Source organism: Ammospiza caudacuta, chromosome 4, assembly GCF_027887145.1.
Source record: "Ammospiza caudacuta isolate bAmmCau1 chromosome 4, bAmmCau1.pri, whole genome shotgun sequence".
In the NCBI taxonomy this organism is placed as follows: domain Eukaryota; kingdom Metazoa; phylum Chordata; class Aves; order Passeriformes; family Passerellidae; genus Ammospiza; species Ammospiza caudacuta.
Window position 1 is genome coordinate 66709618 of NC_080596.1, and position 18481 is coordinate 66728098.

Consider the following 18481-nt stretch of genomic DNA (forward strand, 5'->3'; position numbering starts at 1 on the left):
TTTCTACCTGGCCACACACACTTCACTTTATAGGACACGCTACTACAGTTCTGTCTGAGAAATATTTAGGGCTATGTTGGAAGAAAGCATTCTCCTAACACATCTGCATGCATTCTGAGTTTTCTTAAATAATTTTAACAAGTTTGCAAGGGATGAACATTGTATGCATCATATTATATCATCATTGTGCTGCTTAAACATCTGTACTTTTAGTATTAAAACATTAAACTACTGCCATGTCAATCAAACAGCAGTTTAATGGGAGACTAAATGGGCTTCTCATATTACAATCAAAACAATAGAAATACTGACATACTGTGGCACAAAATTAGTATAAATAGACTTTATTGAAGTCAGTACCCTTGTACTGAAGCCAAAGATTGTGTCTACAGAAGCACAAGTTGTAACATTTCACAACTTCTAAAAGGAATGTCAACAATTACAACGATCATGCATACCATGGTCGATAATCACATTTTTAGAAGCATTTTCAACCATTTCTAAAGAAATGCTTATAACATTGTTATATATAGAACTACTTTCAATAAACTGCAAAACATTGATTAGCTTTTCCAGTATGAGCTACAGTGTCAACACAAAAGGGAGGCATAAATGTTTAATTTATGAAATCAGAATGGAATATTTACTGTAAAGAAAAATTAAAAAGCTTTCAAATAAAGGCCATTATTGAACCAAAGTGAAGAGCACAACTTGAACTTTGAATCCTTTCATCTCTTAAAGCTGTCCTCTGAATAACTTCAGTTCAAAGCATAAATTCAGTACTGTGAGTATTCCTTGGACTGAAGTTTGGCAATGATGCGATCCAACTGTCTCTTTGCTTCGCACTGTGGAAAATTGCTCATGTCATAATATTGAGGGGCAATTTTCACCAGCCTGTCAAAAAAGGAGAAGCTTGTTACTAATACTCAAACTTTAAAATGCATTTTACAGAAATTTTACAACTGTAAAGGAAGGACACAAAAGTTATCCATTGTTTTCAGCTTATTCTGCAATTCTAAGACTAACTGAAATGTACACAGATGCACACATTTAAAATGGCAGTGCCATCCTGAGCAAGTGTCCAAGTTGAAAGCAAAATGCACACGAGTCTCACGAGATGCTCCTGTCTGGCCATGTGCCCCTTACAGACTCCTGCTGCTGCTTCAGTACCTGCCATGGCAACACACACAGCCAGAGCCTCTGCTTAATGTCAGTCCCTGAGCCACAGAAGTGTACACAAACAACCACCTGTGTCAGAGTACAGCTCTGCCTCAGCTGTTTTAAACTTACAAGTACAACCAAGGCCATAGGATCCTGCTTTAGGTCAGTGTTTGTTGAACCAAGATTTCTAAGCAGGGATTCAAACACATTTTCCATTAAGATACTACTAGACAATATAAATATATATGTTGTGTTTTCCAGCTTATGAATCTTTAAACTCTTCCTGCACAACAGTAAAATTACAGCAACTGAAGAACTTCCTGTGTCCCCAGAGCTTACTACAACCTGGTAAATAAAGTACAACCTTAAAGACAGGCAAGATGCTTCAGATCTCTGCTTGTGTGCAGAGATTCAGGCTTCTGACTTGATATATTTAGCTGATTAATAAGTATCATAACATGGGAAGCTGTATCACTATTATCACCTCTTTCCTTAGAATTTTAAGAAAGCATGAAATACTGTTCAGAGCCTTCTGAAAAAGTCAGACAGAAGAAGTCTTAGATCTTGAGAACAGAAGCACTGATACTGAGGTATCTCCTAACTAACTCAGGTATGCAAGTGGGTGCTAGGACATACCCCCAAACCTCACAACTCCAAGCACCTCCAGGCTTACTGAAGTAACTAGTTTTAAGTCAAGCTGTACACAGAGTCCAGGCATCAGAGGCCTAACACAAAACCCACAAAAAGGCACAAGTACCCATAAAGAAAACCTTCAGTCATCTACAAGATCTCAGTCCATACCATTGCCATTCTTCAAACCATTTCTGTAAAACTAGCTTCAGGAAAAGTGAAAAGAATTACCTCAACTTAAAAAAAGGAAAAAAAGAACACCCCAAGAACTCTACAGTAATCATAATTGTTGCAATACTTTGGCTTACCATTCTGGCTTGATGTCTGTACATGTCCGGATGTAATTCTTCGTTGTAAGGACAAACTCATTATACAGCACCCATTCTGGTTTGTGATCAAGAACAGTGGAGGGATGCAACTGCACCACCTGGTTATCTTTCACTGTTAAGTAATGCCCTGTTCGCTCCAAATGTGCCACCTAAATAAAAAGACATTTTCCCATTAACACAGGCAATTTTTAAATGAAGCAATTTCAAGCTGCTTGTTAAGTGTTTTATACAAAACAAACAAACCCAACTTTGAAACCTCATCTAAACTTGGCACTTGACCACTTCAAGTATTCAAGGTTTTTTATAGACACAATCAAGATGCCAGATGTTTGTGCTATCTACCGTGGTACATGTATACTCTAATACACAATTCAAGCAACATACAAAAATAATTATCACCCAAAGAGAATAATCATTATTGCAACAGCAGCAATGCAAACACAAAGGAAGGGAACACACACTGGACAGGTTTGCAACATCACACAAAGTCAGCTGTGCTCTACAACAGACATCTGCTTCAGGCATTTCATCTGCAGTAGCCACTGTAGGGCCAGTAAGCCACAACATTATCCTTTTATGAAAGAGGTCTCACTACAGCATGAGCTTCAGAGCTGGAAAATGTAGGTTCAGCGACACACCTGTGCTGTGACCTTGGTGAAAATCAATTAACCTCCCTCTGACTTCTTGCTCTATGAAAGGGAATAATGCCTGCCTTGCCAAGATGCTCCGATACCCAGCTCATTAAGATTTGGTAAAGCAAACAGTTATCCTTTGAATGATATCCTCTGTACCAACAGCTAATCTAACAGAACAAGTAACTAAAATTAACTCTTTGATACCAGTAGCTGAAAATAACCTCCTCTCATTATGTATATACACACACACACACACAGAGTAAAAAGATTAAAAAGGTTGGCAATGGCTGAAAGACGTCAAAAAAGACATTTATAATAAGATCATTAGCTGTTTTCCTTTAATATAGACTGTATACTTCCTTGGTTTCTTGAATTCCTAGGTATATTTCACCTTTTTTTTTTTTTTGCCAAGTCAAGAGCAAATTCCACCTATTAGATTAAAACCCCAGGCCTTTTAAAACAATAGCTACCTAAAGTTTTAAGCCAGAATATCTCTTTACTAAGAAATTACTTACTTTGAGTTACTTTAAAAAGTTATGACATTAATATCCAGAACATGTTTTAGGAGTAGAACAAAATACTTCAATAATTTGCAAATTTTGTCACACAAGATTTGAGAGATAACAGTTTATTTCAAGTCTGGGAAACCAGAAGACATTCCTTTAAATGGAGATTAACAGCACACTGTCTGTAATGATTTAGGCCTAATTTTATTTAGCTCAATATAACATCTGTAACATTAAATAGCAGTAGAGGTGCAAACCAGACTAGACAGTCATGTGTCACAGGCCTAGCACAAATACAGCACACCTTGCTGTAGGAGCACAATTTTTTTCAAAGGAAGTTTTGTTTAAAAATCAATTTCATTTTTCAGATCAGAAGTACACATGCATACAGAAGTATCTATTTTACCTGTTCTATTTCTTTCTAGAAAAGGACAGAACAATGCATTATTTAGGTTTTATTCTAGAAAAGCGTGCTGTTAAATTCAATACAATTTACCTTTAGTGCCTCAGTCTCACTCATATGTATTAAAACAGTGAAGTCTTACACTCTACCTTTCCCAAATACAATTTTCTTTTACATGTCATTTGTAATGGTAGAGTTATGTTTCTTATTGACTTTGCATAATTCTGAAGCATACTCAAAGAAAAATTAATGCTACAGAAATCTATCTCTTAATTAGCTCTTAATTTCCAGGGAAGGACAAGAATTAAAATAACCCCAAATTACAAAGAAAACGTTTCCTTAGACCATTGATATCTGGGACAAGGACCTTTAGGTGGTTATATATATATATATATACTATTGTGACTGGCATCAATCCTGAGGTAACAGTGAGCTGCACTATTTATCCTCTTTAGCTGTTTCTACAGAGTGTGCTTGCTGGCACACACCTTGGTAAAGAATTTCAGGGTCAGTGATGGAACTCTGTGGGGAAATACACAGTGAAGCTGTGGCTCCAGAGCAAGCCACAGTGATCTGCCAGCTGCTGCATTTTCCTGCTCATTCCTGGCCTGCACTGTTCCAGCACAGAAGACCGAGCCCATTCTTGCTTCCACTTTTTAAGTGGCCTGCCAGGTCACTGAGCTGAAAGAATGCAGAATGGGCTCAGGCAGGCACCAAGGCTGACATAAGAAAGCAAACAAGGACAAATGGGAGGCAGCTTCTATCTCTCCTCTGAAAGTCTGGCTTGCAAGCATCATCAGTGCCTGTAGGTATAGGGGTGGTTGGACCAAGTGTCCTCCAGAGGGCCTTTTCACCCCATTCTGTGATGTTTGTCAGAGTATAAAGAGCATGAGCTTCCACAGAAATCACAGGATCATAGAGAGTATGTCAAGGAAATGGGTTCATTTCTGATGAGTAGTGGTAGTAAGCAAGAGACTACAGAACATACCTGAACCCTGAGATCCCCACAGAATTAGGCTATTTGAACATGACTCTGAAAGAATGGCTAAGTGCCAAGCCAGCCCATGTATCTGCAACAGATTACTTTGCAGCCCCTGAAAAGCCCACAAGGCTGATGATTTAGAGACAATTATAATCTTTCTATGAACGTGACAAACCCAAATGGAAACAGTGGCACATGCCACGAGAGGAAAAAAAAGTTTCACTTCAAATTCTCAGCACAATTTTGTTAAGAATTACACATCCTCCTCTGAAATTTTAAGTATACTTGTGCTTATTTCTTAGCTATCATGTCATGGAATCTAGAGGGTGAAGTCAGGGGTCTTCAATCAAACACTAACACTAAATGCAAATGCACTTGGAAGGTCAAAAGCAGGAACAGTATCACAAGATCCAGCCCTTTCAGATTTAAGGTTACACATTGTGACTCAGTACTCTTGACAGACAGTTTAGAGAAAGGATTTCTGATAAACCAATGCTAGCATGCACCAAAGGAACCCTGGCAGTTGCCTGGATTTCCAAAATTTCTGCTTGGAGCACACACAAGAGTGTTTCTGAATCTATTTAAAAAGTTTTACACCACTCTTCTGCATTCCTAAAGAGCAAAATGAATACTATTAAATGCACCACTGACCACCTTTGTGTCGTAAGTTTATTTTATTACCATTCTATTATTGTAGGAGCCTGATTATGTAAAGACTTCAAAATATACATAATTCCATACAAGAAATAAGCACCAAAGACTGAGTAGCATCAGGAATGAGATTTTAATTAGAAGGCAAATCATCTGCCATCTAACTTCCTGTACAGGATTGGTCGTTTATCCTCTGTAGTGACCATGATATATATAGCCTGTGTTTGACTGTCACATCTCCCAGGAAAGATCCCCAGCTTGATCTGTACACCTTTCTAGCCAAGAGGGCCAATGGCATCCTGGGGTGCATCAGGAAGAGCACTGCCTGCAGCAGGAGGGAGGTGATCCTGCCCCTCTACTCAGCCCTAGTGAAGCTCATCTGGGACAGTGCCCAGTTCTGGGCTCCTCAGTACCAGAGAGACACGGAGCTCCTGGAACAGGTCCACAGAAGGGCTATAAAGATGAAAGGACTGGAGCATCTCTGTTACAAGGAAAGGCTGAGGAAGCTGGGCCTGTTCAGCCTCGAGAAGAGGGACCCCATCAGTGTCTAATCAGTATCTGCAGAGAGGGTGGCAGGAGGAAGGAGCCAGGCTCTCTTCTGTGGTGCCAAGCAACAGGACAAAAAGAAACAAACAGAAATGAATTGAAGTTCCATGTGAACATGAAGAAGAACTTCTTTACTCTGCAGTAGCAGAGCACTGGAAGAGACTGCCCAGAGAGTTTGCAGCTTCTCTCATGGGAGATATTCCAGAACTTGCTTCCACCTTTAAATTCTGATTTAAACTATCAACTATCAGTTCTGTTCTTAGATTGAAAATACAATGATGAAAACCTAGGTTGCTTTTGACAACTGATAGAAAACAAAATCACTAAGAGGAAGATGACCCTTCCTGAAGTCATTTATTTGCCTTTTCCAAATCGTTGCCTTATCTTACTTTCTGTGGTGTAACTATTTTTTGCTTAGTTTTAACCACTGTGACTTCAGCTACTATTAACCCTTTAAAGGTTCTAAGCTTAGCTTTGAATGGGTATCAGAGATAAGCCTCCATTAAGGGGTTACCTATTCCTGTGACTTACTTTGATCCCCACCTAACAGTAAGCTAAAGTATTTATCCTATTTAGACTTTTCCATAAAGTATGCTTAGTTACTTAACAGAAGTAGGAGAAATAATCTATACATAGTTCTGTAAATTTATTACCAAATTACAAATATACTACACAGTACAACATGCCAATTCCTCTCCCTTTGTAAGACAGACTATGTCTGGTACAAAGTAATTGAGAAATCAGTGCTTCTCTTTTTGCAAAGACCACCCTTGCTGTATTTTACATATCCTTTGCATATTCTGATGTGTGATAAAGAAAGTTATTTTTAAAAGTTTTGCATTATAAGAACTAGAAGAAATCTGAGACACAGCACAAAAATTTTAAAAGACATTTAACTTGTCAATATCTATCTTTCCATAAGTTTTACTATACACAGAACTGTTGACAGTTTTAAATTATTTTACTATTCACTTTGCTTGTCTATGGTAGATTTACTGGAATTCAAATTTGCATTTAAATATGAAGGGTAAAGAGATGATTCATCACCAGCAGGAATTCCACATTTATCTGTCTCTGACACACAACTGAAGGCAGGTATACAGTACTTGGTACTGATTACATAACCAGTACAATTACAATAGTCAGTACAAGCCCATACTGTCTGACATAAACTACATACCTTGATTAGTACAGAAAATTCTACAGCGAATTTTTATGACTGGTTTTAGGACAGTAGGCAATTACCAAAGTCTAAACCATGCAGCAAATGAGAAGTATTTCAAGACAATCGTTACTACTGCTTTTTCCACTTCACACGGCCTTTTTAAATTTAGAAAGTTTGAAGATCAACTTCTGCCATGTGTTGTCCACACACCTCAGTACTTTACATGCAGAAGCTATCTACAGTACATGCACACATTTCACAAGTGCCCACACCTGGAATTCCACACATGTTCTCTACTAAGAGGACAAAGGATGATGTATGCATTTCATTACTAAGGTTTTCTGAACAAGAGCCCCCAAATGCTACAGCCTGAATATTAGCTTAGAGAGGGTGTAATGTGTATACAGACTACAACTGTAAGTACTTCAGCTGCTGGTAAATAACATCTGAGTTTTAAAAATTTTTCTACTGAAGGTTTCTTAAAGCAACATGGAATTCACCATAAAAAGTTCAGAGTCAAGGTCAAATACATACCACACTATCATGAAGGTTTAAAGAGCTGAAGAAACTCAAACTAAAATAGACCAACACTTTGAAGCCGAAGAGCAACAGCTGAAATGGCTTCCACTCCAAATAGCTCCAACAGGTCAGCTCTACCTATATCCTGATACACCCCAAAAATTCTCCAAGGCATTTTGTGTGAGGGAGGCAGTAAAGAACCTACCGACCATGGAAGCCCAAGCAGACTTCTTTAATTTTCATCTGCCTTAATTTTCATCTGCATGAGCCTACTTACTACTGTATTCACAGCAAAAATACTAAGTCAGATCGTTAAATCCTACAACACAAGAGACTAAAAATCTACTTGCACCAACACTGGGGCAGCTCCCCATGCACGGGAATAGGTGTTTTCTAATAGGAAAACACCAATTAGAGGACATTTTGCTCCAAGTAACATAAAACAAACAGAGAGCACACCAACTTCCAAGTACATGGCCTCTCCACAGGTCCAACTAAGTGAAAGAAGGCAAGGGGTATAGTGCCAAACCGAAGTGCAGCTGTGACACTCAGACCTGCCTGGGGCCCAAAATGGAATGCTGGGCAGAACTGTTCTTTGTCTTTCAAAACATTTACAGAAGTAAAGGTGTAGGTGGGAATGTATTCTGAAGCATTTGCCAAGAAATATGCAGAAAACATGTCCCAAATTCAAAGACTGAACACAGTTACAGTCTACTTGCCTGAAAGGTTACAACAAGTAAGGCTTTAGAACCATTTAATTATTTAAAAGCAGCCAACAGCCTTAATCTCACACTTGCATTACAGTGAAATGCAGCTGCTGACATTGATATTTCTGTATTCTGAAAATCCAGAAGACGTTTTTGCTGCAGACTGGCTGGCTGAGCTCTGGAGACAACACTTGGCAGGGGCAGTTTAAGGAAGGGGTGCCCAAGTCTGTGCCCCAGCTGGGTGTGTGAGTGCAGTGCTTGTCAGGCCCACGCCATCCTCACCTGCACGGCACTGACCAGCTGGCAGTGTTTGTGTTTGAACACCACCAGAGTGCAGTCCAAGGGAAAAATCAGGCAATGTAATGGGCACTGGTCAGCCTCCTAAAGATAACAAGATTGTACTCTCCAGAAGTGAGGTTTTAGGCTCTAGCAGAGATGCTGCAGAGACGTGTCCAATGCTTTTTTGCTATGAAAAGCATTATCACAACAGTGCAAAAACAATGAGCATGGAGATTCACAGTTTGTATCAGCAAGAGCCAGCAAAGAGACTCTAGCAATTTCAAGGATGAATGTTGAAGAGAAAAAACACAGCAGGATGGGACTAAGGGGGGGAAAAAACAAAAAAACCAAACCAAACAAAACAAAAAAATAGACAAAAACCCAAGCAGTCTGCATTCTAGCTTGGGGCACTGCTTAACCTGAAATGCAAAGCATGCAGGTGGCAGCAGTGGAGACTGGCTTTCACAGCATCCTGGCTCAACTGGCAAATGCATTTCAAACAGTATACATCTTGAGATTACAGAAGGGCTCCAGTATCTGACTCATGTAATTGAAAATTGAAATATAAATATGGAAAAATATACAAATGAAAATACTGTCTTTCTGTAAGTATCATGTTTTTTTCATATTTACATATCTCTATACTTCCCCTTTCGGTATCAGATTACAAATAACTTTAGAACTACATATTGTGCAGTTACTTTGAAATGTTTTATGTAGTTACTTCATGAATGCTCATAGCAGAAAGGAGATTTTGATACACTGGTAAGACTGCCTTCAATTTTTCTTTCATTTGACTAAAGAACGTGCTACTTGAGTCATCACCTAGCAACTTGACAAAGACTACATGGTACTATAGTCAGCCACATGTAATTTAAGTAACATTTATTAAGCTTTAGCAAACTATAACAAAAATACTAACATTATGAACCACATAAACACTGAACTACTTTCTCTATGAGAATTCACACATACCTGCATGAAATACCCAGTAACTAATGCCTTTCTTATGTTGATGTAATAGTCTCGACTGGTAAAATCTGTGCTTCTACGAGGCAAATTAAATCTATCCATGATTCGTGACAGCTGCTGGCGTACATTGTCTGCAGACATCAGGGACCTGTAGTTAATGAAGTTGTCGTAACACCACTGAACCGACTCATGATCTGCAACATCAGAAAACATGAATCAAAACTAGAACAAGTAAATGAAATAGCAACTAACCAATTCATCAGTCAGATGAACCAGAAAAAAATATCCATAAACTTTTATAAATGGTAACAGCTCTTGGTTTATTCAGTTGATTTCCTGCACTAGGTAACTTGCCAAAACTTTTCTATCCAGGAAGCACGTGGTCAGGACAGAAGAAAAGCAGGGGTTTTCCCCTCCTCACCAATATAACAAACACAATCACTGCTGTTTTACTGAAATACCATACCACTAAATATTGGACACTTCAAAAATCCCACCCTGCAACTAGAAAAACATCTTCCAAACTTGAAGTGTAAAATGTAACATGATGTCAGGAGCACTGCACAGCCTTTGACTGCAGCATGCAATGAACAGACAAGATAACTGTACATAACTACGCTGTATCTGAGAGATGAAACCCTACTAAACATTCAAGTAAAAGCTAAGATCTATACAGTCTGTTCTCAAAGTGTGACACACCTCACAGTAGTTTAAATAAATGTGACTGGTAAAATACAGCCACTGTAACAGAACTCTGTGCTCCAGCTGTTCCTACTGCTGGTAGCTCTGAGAAATCTGATGGAACAGCAAGCCTCAGCCATTCTGTCAGTATCAATACCTGCATGTTTCACATCAAAAAAACCTAGTTCTCCCAAGCTACTCTCTGACTTTTCAAGTAATGCTCTTCTAATCTTTGTCAGTTTAATAATCCAACAAAGCCAGTTTTAAGAATGAAAACTTAAGGTAACTCTTGGAAAGAAGAGACTCTTCTTAATTTGCACTGAAAAGAATGAAGGTTATGGAAGTCGAGGTAAGTCCAAGTTCTTTCTTGCACTTTACCTTACAGAATATATTTTAAATGAAGTATGAATAAAGCTGTTGCACAGTTATGATTCTACTCTACAGTACCATAGCATACTACTTGCTGAGCCAACTGAACTATGCATCATGGATAACCCATAAATGTTTTATATTGTTCTATACTATTTGTATACAAACAGTAGAAGCATTTTGTCTTCTGATTCCAGAAGACCATTCACAATTTTACAAGATGATTCCTGAAATAGCTCCATCCCCTCAGTAACCTGAGTATTAAAGCAGTGGTTTCCAGAAACATGCACAAATTATCTGCCAGATATTCTGCATCCTATTAGTGAAAAAGCTAACAGGAAAAAAAAAGCAACACACGTTTTTATTTACAGATATTTCATAAAACTTTCTCAGCTATTGTTTGTATTGTAAACTGAATGTATTTGTTGACTTTGGCACTTATTTTAGATTGTCATATAATGACAGTGTTAGAAGGTTTCAATACAGAATTTCTAATCAAACCTGTAACAGAAAGGGACATTAAGCTGCATTTCTTTTAACTCAGGGTAAAAAGACTGCTTGCTTTTTGTTTGCTAACAGGAAAGTGTAACTGGAGCACCTAAGTCCACACGGCTGGCAGTTTATAGCCATCTTTTTATCTGCCACCAATATAAGTCACTTTAAAAAGTGGGTCACTTTCTCATTGTGGAAGAGAACTAGCTTCATCTCTTCATTCTTATCTTCTTTAAGCTGCTAAAATACACTTTGGCTATGTTGAAGAGGATCATATATTATCTCTAAATTCCATCCACAAAGATTACATAATTGAAACATAGGTATCATACAGTTCTATGTTACTTCTTGTTGATGCATCATGCCTTTGCCTCTCAATCTATTCCAAAGCCTTATTACAGACTTCCTAAACCACATTAAGAAATCAGAATTAAAAAGATTTTTTTTCTAAGGCCATATCCTTCTCCAAATTCACGTTTTTTTCTGCACTGCTCTCCCTGAAAAAAATCGCTAAGCAATTATGCCTATTTTTTATAATTCATGTTAAATAAACTTCCAATATTTCCTAATTACAGGAACATTTGCTTCCTTCTGTCCAAGGTTACCCAGCATTGATTTAAAAGCCTGGCTTGTTTGCATGCTCATCAGTTTATTACAAGATTGCTTGGGTAGTGTTTTGGTTTTGTTTGACCCCCAAAGGAAAGCAGCACTTAAATAACAAAAACCAAGCCCTTCAAGTGTCCTTGGAACCCAGAAATGGAAGTTGGCAGCACAAAGCATAAATACTTTTACTAAAACAGACACAGACTTACTTTGCTTGAAAGCATGGTAGACATTCAGCAACGTCAAATGATCTCCATCTATGTGGGCAAACCTCATCTTGGCTTCATCTGCTGCTTTCTTTGCTTCCGTGGGGCGAACAAAACACTGTGGGACTAAACAAGGTTGGTATGGGCCCAACACAAACGCCCATATCGATGAGTCACGCATTCACAGATAGAGGAACAAGGCCTAGCTAGGTCAGTGCACAGAGCATAGGGCAGGGCAGGATGGCCTCCAACTGCATCTTGGACTGTTTACTACCTTGATTTGGTACATCAACACCTAACCACATCTGTAAGACAAGAGGGTTTCAAAGCTACAGAGTACCTGATTATTTAAATAGAATTATATGTATGCATCAAAATCTCTAGTCTGAAGGCCATCAAGGTTACCTACACAGACTGGAAGGCTAAACAAATCTTAGTTCAAATCCAGTGCTGATAGCTCTACCAAGAGCTAGTACCCCATGGAATTAAACACTTTAATTACAAATCTGCTTTTTCAGAAAGCCCCTGCAATGTAAATATTTCTGAAACTGTAGTGTACTAGCACAGTCTAAACCAACTTGAGGTTTGATTATGACAAGTCTGTTACTAGACAGAACACACCATTTAAGTCTCTTCCCACATGGTATTGCTATCAGCACTGGTATACAGAAACATGTGAATGAAGGTATTAATAAGTCTAAAGGCTGTGATGGTAGCGGTAGTGGTGGAAGGTTAAACCGTCCTTTGGCACTACTTCAAATAAAAAATATAGATCAAAAAATGCAACATGAACTTCATCATTATATTCTCTTACATACATCTGACTGTTCTCACTTCCATCCAAAAATCATATGTTACCATCTCTTTTCCAGCCACAAACTAGCAAAGACCATAAACAGTATTGCAGCCTACTTAATTCATGGTCTGTCAACATTCTAGTAAATTGTAAGATTGATATCAATCCACAAGATCTTGAAAGTAGTTATAAAGAGATCTGCTGGAGCAGGGAGCCAGGTCACCCACTGTGATTCCTTCCAACCTTACCCATTTTGTGATATACTTTATAGAGCTCCACACCAGAAAATAAATCAGTTTGGTTTTAAGTGTAATTTTTTAAGAGGTTAAATTTCAATAACATTTATGATTAAATACTAAAAATCTTTTATCGTTTTCCAGCTGCTTGGGACTACATTAGTTTTCTCATTAACTGAAGCCCTGCAATCACATGAGAACACCTCTGCATATGATATATCCCTCCCAAATGAGGGCTTTTTTATGCAGTGTTATGTAGTTTTTCTTTAGTCTTAGATTTGCATAGAAGCCCCAAAGCATGAGATATTGTGAGCTGGATACCAGAGATGCAACTTGAGTAAAAACATCTACACTGTAGCAGTGAATCATCGTAACAAATCAACAAAGACCAACGCATTAAAGAAAATGGAAATGCAGGCATGAAATAAACACCCTGTATAATGGGTCCTGCATTTGAAAAAAAGAGATAACATCAAGTGTATTTTATTTTCTAATTCATACTAATAAAAGCAAAATCCAGATTATTCTATCACTGTCTTAAATCAGTGTTTTGAAAAGTAATAGTACTTTCCATACTACAGCATGACACCATGGCTCTTATAAAATGTAGTATAATCATTTAATCTGCTCATTTTTAATGCTATTTTTGCTCTTTTCTGTCACCTAGTTTCCCATTCAGTCCAAACTAAATACATGGATTCCGATCAACAACCTGACAAACTTTATGTGCACTTAATGCACCAAAATACACTATTTATTATGCTGCTGGTTACAAGTGCTTACTTTGGGAAACAGCCCTCACAAAGATCAGGACTATGGGTTTTTTAAGAGCAATGTTTTGGTTATGACCCATACATTAACCAGCTTTAATCAATTTCTAATTTTTTTCCCCAAAACTCATTTATCATTATGTTAATTATGGTGTAAACCAAAGAAAATATCATGGCCTGGGGAAAGGTAAATTGGAAAAGCAGTAAGGCAAATCAATTGAAGGCCACAGACAAAAATACTAAACAAAAATACTTGTTCTACAGTAGATACTGGGGGGAGAAGGGGGAAGAGAAGAGAAAGACAGGCACCAACCTACCACCACCTCCGCAATTAATGCTACCATTTAATTAAAGAAAAATATTATGATTCTGCCCTGCCCATCTGCTCTGAGTCTGAACAATAATAACTCTGAAACAGACATTTTAACTTGTTCTTAAAAATGTTCATATAAATATACTGTAAAACTAAACTGAAGCAACAGATTTTACACTTAGTCAAAACTTTTTTTTTTCTCTACCCAACCAAGTAAAGCATGTCAGCAGTCCACCTGCACTGTGGAGAGCCCGGTAAGTTATCACATCCCAAAGATTAAAGTGTTCTTATGAGTATGAGCACCCCCATTTTCATAACAGATTAAAACCTGCTGCTTGTCCCGTGACCTCCAGTCATAAAACAGAGTCACTTCTACACAATGGGGAAATTAAATACAAGGTTTGCTGGTAACATTTTCCTCTCATTTAGCTCTCTCAGCAAGCAGCTCTGCTCCGACACAGAGCTATTCATGTAACAGCAGCAAAGTACAACTGTAAACCTCAGTTAATTTTTATAAAGATACAGCTTCTTTCTAAGCTTCTTTTTTCCCTTTCAAAGTACTGACTGTTTTCCAGTTTTGCCATTTAGTAACCGAAAAATGTATCATGTACAAGCTTATGATTTAATAGAAATTATACTCCAACCCCTTTGGGAAGACTGTGACTTATCAAAGTGCAGAAGAATGCACAATACAAAAGAGATTTTACTGCCTGAAAAATTAGTGGTCGAGATGACATTTCTGGGCCTCACTATGAACCTAAATGGAAATTTCTCTTCACTAGCCTGGTTTCCCATCCCCAACCATTTATATATATATTTTTTTAACTGATATTAGGAGCAAACACTTAGATCATTTTATGCAGTAGTTTTCAACATTACTACTCACTAGTTTCAAGGTCTCTATATAAATCCATAATAACTGAACCCATATATGACATTTCAAAAAGTAAATCTAATTTTATTAAAAATATATTTGTGTTATTTTTCTGATGTAGGAAAATTAAATTTTCCCCAAACTGACGATATGCAATTTGTTTAGCTTCTCTTTTCCTGCTATTACCTGACAACATGGCAGTAATAGATAGGACCTCATTAGAACAGTTGTAGTCACAGCTTGCAATAACCATTTTAGCCAGCTGTGGATCCAATGGAAATTCAGCCATCATGGATCCCAACTCAGTCAAGTCTCCATCATCATTTAAAGCAGCCAGATAATTTAAAAGCTCTAAGGCTCTCATCAGAGTTTCAGGAGCTGAAAGAAAAAAAAAAAAATGTAAATTCACATATTACCCAAACGCTCTGAATCAGCAAAAACCAAGGAAACACAGACTGTTACTAGGTATCTTTTTTTTTTTTTCTGGTTCTCCATTCACTGGCGTCCAAATGCAAAACTGTTGCCAAATCCAGCAATACACGCCCAAGCATGAATGAATGGGGGCGGCAGGGAGGGAACACTTAGAAAAGCTTTAAAATTAATCACAAGCTTTGAATGTTTGAAGATTACTGCTCTTCAAAATTCAAAAAACAGTGGCATTGTGAAATATTCAGTACCAGTAATACCACTTCTTCCTGCAGATACTTCTTCCCTTGTTCCATACTAAATAAATCAATAGTCCCAAAATTTCGGCCATTAACCCTAGATACCTACAGCCTTTCAGAAAGCCACTAAGAATGTTCTCTTTATCTCACACTCCTCACATAGCCAGTAGTAACCCACAAAGAAAAATAAAATGAAATCTAAAAGTCTTTCTGCTAAGCTGTCATGCATGTTACACAGAACAAAAACTTTAACTGTTCTGTAGAACTATTTTAAAACTTACATATTAGGTCAGATTTTTATTTAAGGGGAAAAAATACTAATTCACCTATTTATATATGACTGATTTACTTTTCTGATTAGTAATATCACCCACTTATTTCTGAAGCATATATGAACACTTAAAACTTAGAAGAAAGACGCATAAAAACTAGTTAGAACCAAATCATGTATTATTCAGCTTTAAAAACACCAGCCCATTTTATTTACAAACAGTTGTTACCTGATTGCACAACTGGAATGTGCAATCAAGGTGATAAATAAAAACCTTAAATAACAGACTTTGTAATGCCAAGAATTTGCTCTTATTCTCTGAAGGCAAGGGGCTTTCAGTAGCTTCCTTGGTCCCACTAAAACCTCTTACACAGAAAGAAAAAGCTTGCTTGGATATGACACAGAGCACTAAATTTCAGGATAAACAAAAGACAATTCCTTAGACATTACAATTTAAAAAAACAAAAAAACAATGAGAGAATTTATTCCATGTTGTCATTATATAAAGTAGTCACAGAAATAAAAGATTGTAAAGATGGAAAGAGATACCTGGAGGATCCATAAAATCAAAGTGCACCAAATCATCTATACCAAGCTTCTTGAGCTGTAATACTACAGATCCTAAGTTAGACCTCAAAATTTCAGGGTATGTGTTGTCCTGGGGGGGTGAGGGGGAAAAAAAAAAAGAAAATTTGTAACACTTCTTCAGACACTTTCTACTACATAAGTATTCAAATTCTCGTTTTGTTTAATACCACAACACTCAAAAACCTTATAGACGTTCTTATAAACACCATGTAAAAAGCACATCTTACCTGCATTTCAGTTTTGTAGGCTTTCTCTGTATAAAGCCTGAAGCACTTGCCTGGCCGAGTACGACCAGCACGGCCAGCTCGCTGCTGGGCAGACGCTTTACTGATGGCAGTCACCAGCAGAGACTCCACTCTGATCCGAGGATTGTACACCTATTTCAAAGTGGAGGCAGAGCAGGATGGAATGTTAAAGAATAAACAATGTTCATGGATAGGACAACTACCCAAACTGCTTTAAACTTATTTTTAAACACAGCTTCTGCACAAGTTGTATGTATCTGAAAACGAAAAAAAAAAAACTGGCTACAAAAGACTCTGGAGAGCTTCAGATACAACTGCCTAGAGAACAGCATTTTTTATTCATCTGTTAACAGCAACTCCTACCAGGCTCCCTATCCTTAAATGTATTTTTAGATAGGATTTTCATGGCAAATGGAATGTGTCCAATTTGTTCTACATAGTGCTAAGCACTCGTGGTGCTTAAAAAATCCCATAAAAATGCTGTCTTGATATAACTACTGATGTCTTAAGTTTTAGCTTTCATATTTTTCAGATTCTGTACTGCCTTAGAGTGTAACTCTGAACTTCATATAAAGAGTTAGCAAGTTCTCTTCACAGGTCAGTCTGACAAAACAATCCTTTTCCAGCCTGAGAACCAAGGACACCATTACACGTTACAGCTTCGGGCCCCAAAAGCGTCAACAACAGCGAATTTGGGAGGATGGGACTTCATAACCTGAATTGGACAATTAACCCCAATATGTAAATCAACCAAAACTTATACAAGTGTGAAAACTCAGACCAGGCATCCTTCTTGGGTATCCTTTGCAGGCTTTTTAATAAATCCCTACTTTATTCCTTTAACTCTGCCTAGCCTCTGTTCTAGGTAGCCTCTCAAGGCTACAAGATTGAATAATCATATTCAAGATCAGAAAAAGCTAACATTAAGGTTTCATGCAACTGTAAAGATCAGACTGATGACAAAACTGTATTTCAAGGGTACATGTAGACTATGACAATACAAAATATCTGCTGGTATTTACTGTAAAACTTCCACTGCAGCTGTATCTAAACAGCAGCACTGCCAACTCAATAGGGCTCGGGAAAGGAATACATTGAAAACAAAGGCAGTAGTCAAACAGCAGTGTCAGCTGAAGACATTTTCAGTCCATGTTTTAAGACCTTTCTGGTATGACTCACTATAAAATATGTACAGAAACCTTAGTTCTTATACTGGAAGAATGCAAAAAGAACTATTTATGAAAAAAGTTCAGCCTTAATGGTGACTGGAATTTGTGCATAAAAATACACTGGCTGTACTCACGTTCTGCTGTGTGTCTGTCTCATTTTGCAAAAGTTAAAAAGGCTGAAAATGTGTACTACTATTAAAGGAAAAGACTAAGAAACAAACTTATAAAGAGAGCTACATTTAGTGAAAAAACCAAATTAAGCCAGTGACAATCATATTTTATTTTATGTAGCTATTGAGTTGACTGTAGGAAAGCTACTTCAGTTCCTCTGAACACCCTATGATGTTCCAAGAACCACAATAAAAGCTTGATTACAATCTTCAGGGCTGCAACAGTACATGACAAATAGTGACATGAAACAGCAGGGATCATTTCTTCTCATTTTAGTGCTGGAGTTTTCTACAGTGACTTAAAAGAAGAGAAGGCTTCTAGAACCATTTTATTTACTTTCATACAATTTGTATTACTTGAACATCCTCAGGCACAGACTAACAGCACAAAACTGCCCTTCCTAAAGTATCTAGAAAAAACTATATTCCAGGTCAAAAACCAAATTCTCACATTTCTTTCTTTTTGTAAAAAGAATATTTTTAGCTAAAGTTCGCGGACTAAGTGCAAACCATAAAAATTGTAAGTTAAAAACAAAACAAATTCCAAA

At 37.5% G+C, this 18481-nt stretch overlaps 1 protein-coding gene across 1 annotated transcript in view; it reads right to left on the reverse strand.

Moving 5' to 3' along the window:
• Window positions 1-328: 328 nt before the first annotated feature.
• Window positions 329-18481, reverse strand: part of DHX15 (DEAH-box helicase 15) — a 45186-nt gene continuing 27033 nt past the window's right edge. The window contains exons 8-14 of the mRNA XM_058804384.1: window positions 16577-16726; window positions 16311-16419; window positions 15012-15203; window positions 11840-11962; window positions 9489-9679; window positions 2100-2269; window positions 329-894 (exon numbers count right to left, since the gene is read on the reverse strand). Coding sequence (XP_058660367.1) covers window positions 777-894; window positions 2100-2269; window positions 9489-9679; window positions 11840-11962; window positions 15012-15203; window positions 16311-16419; window positions 16577-16726 — 1053 coding nt within the window. The 3' untranslated portion in view covers window positions 329-776. The remainder of the gene's footprint in view (window positions 895-2099; window positions 2270-9488; window positions 9680-11839; window positions 11963-15011; window positions 15204-16310; window positions 16420-16576; window positions 16727-18481) is intronic.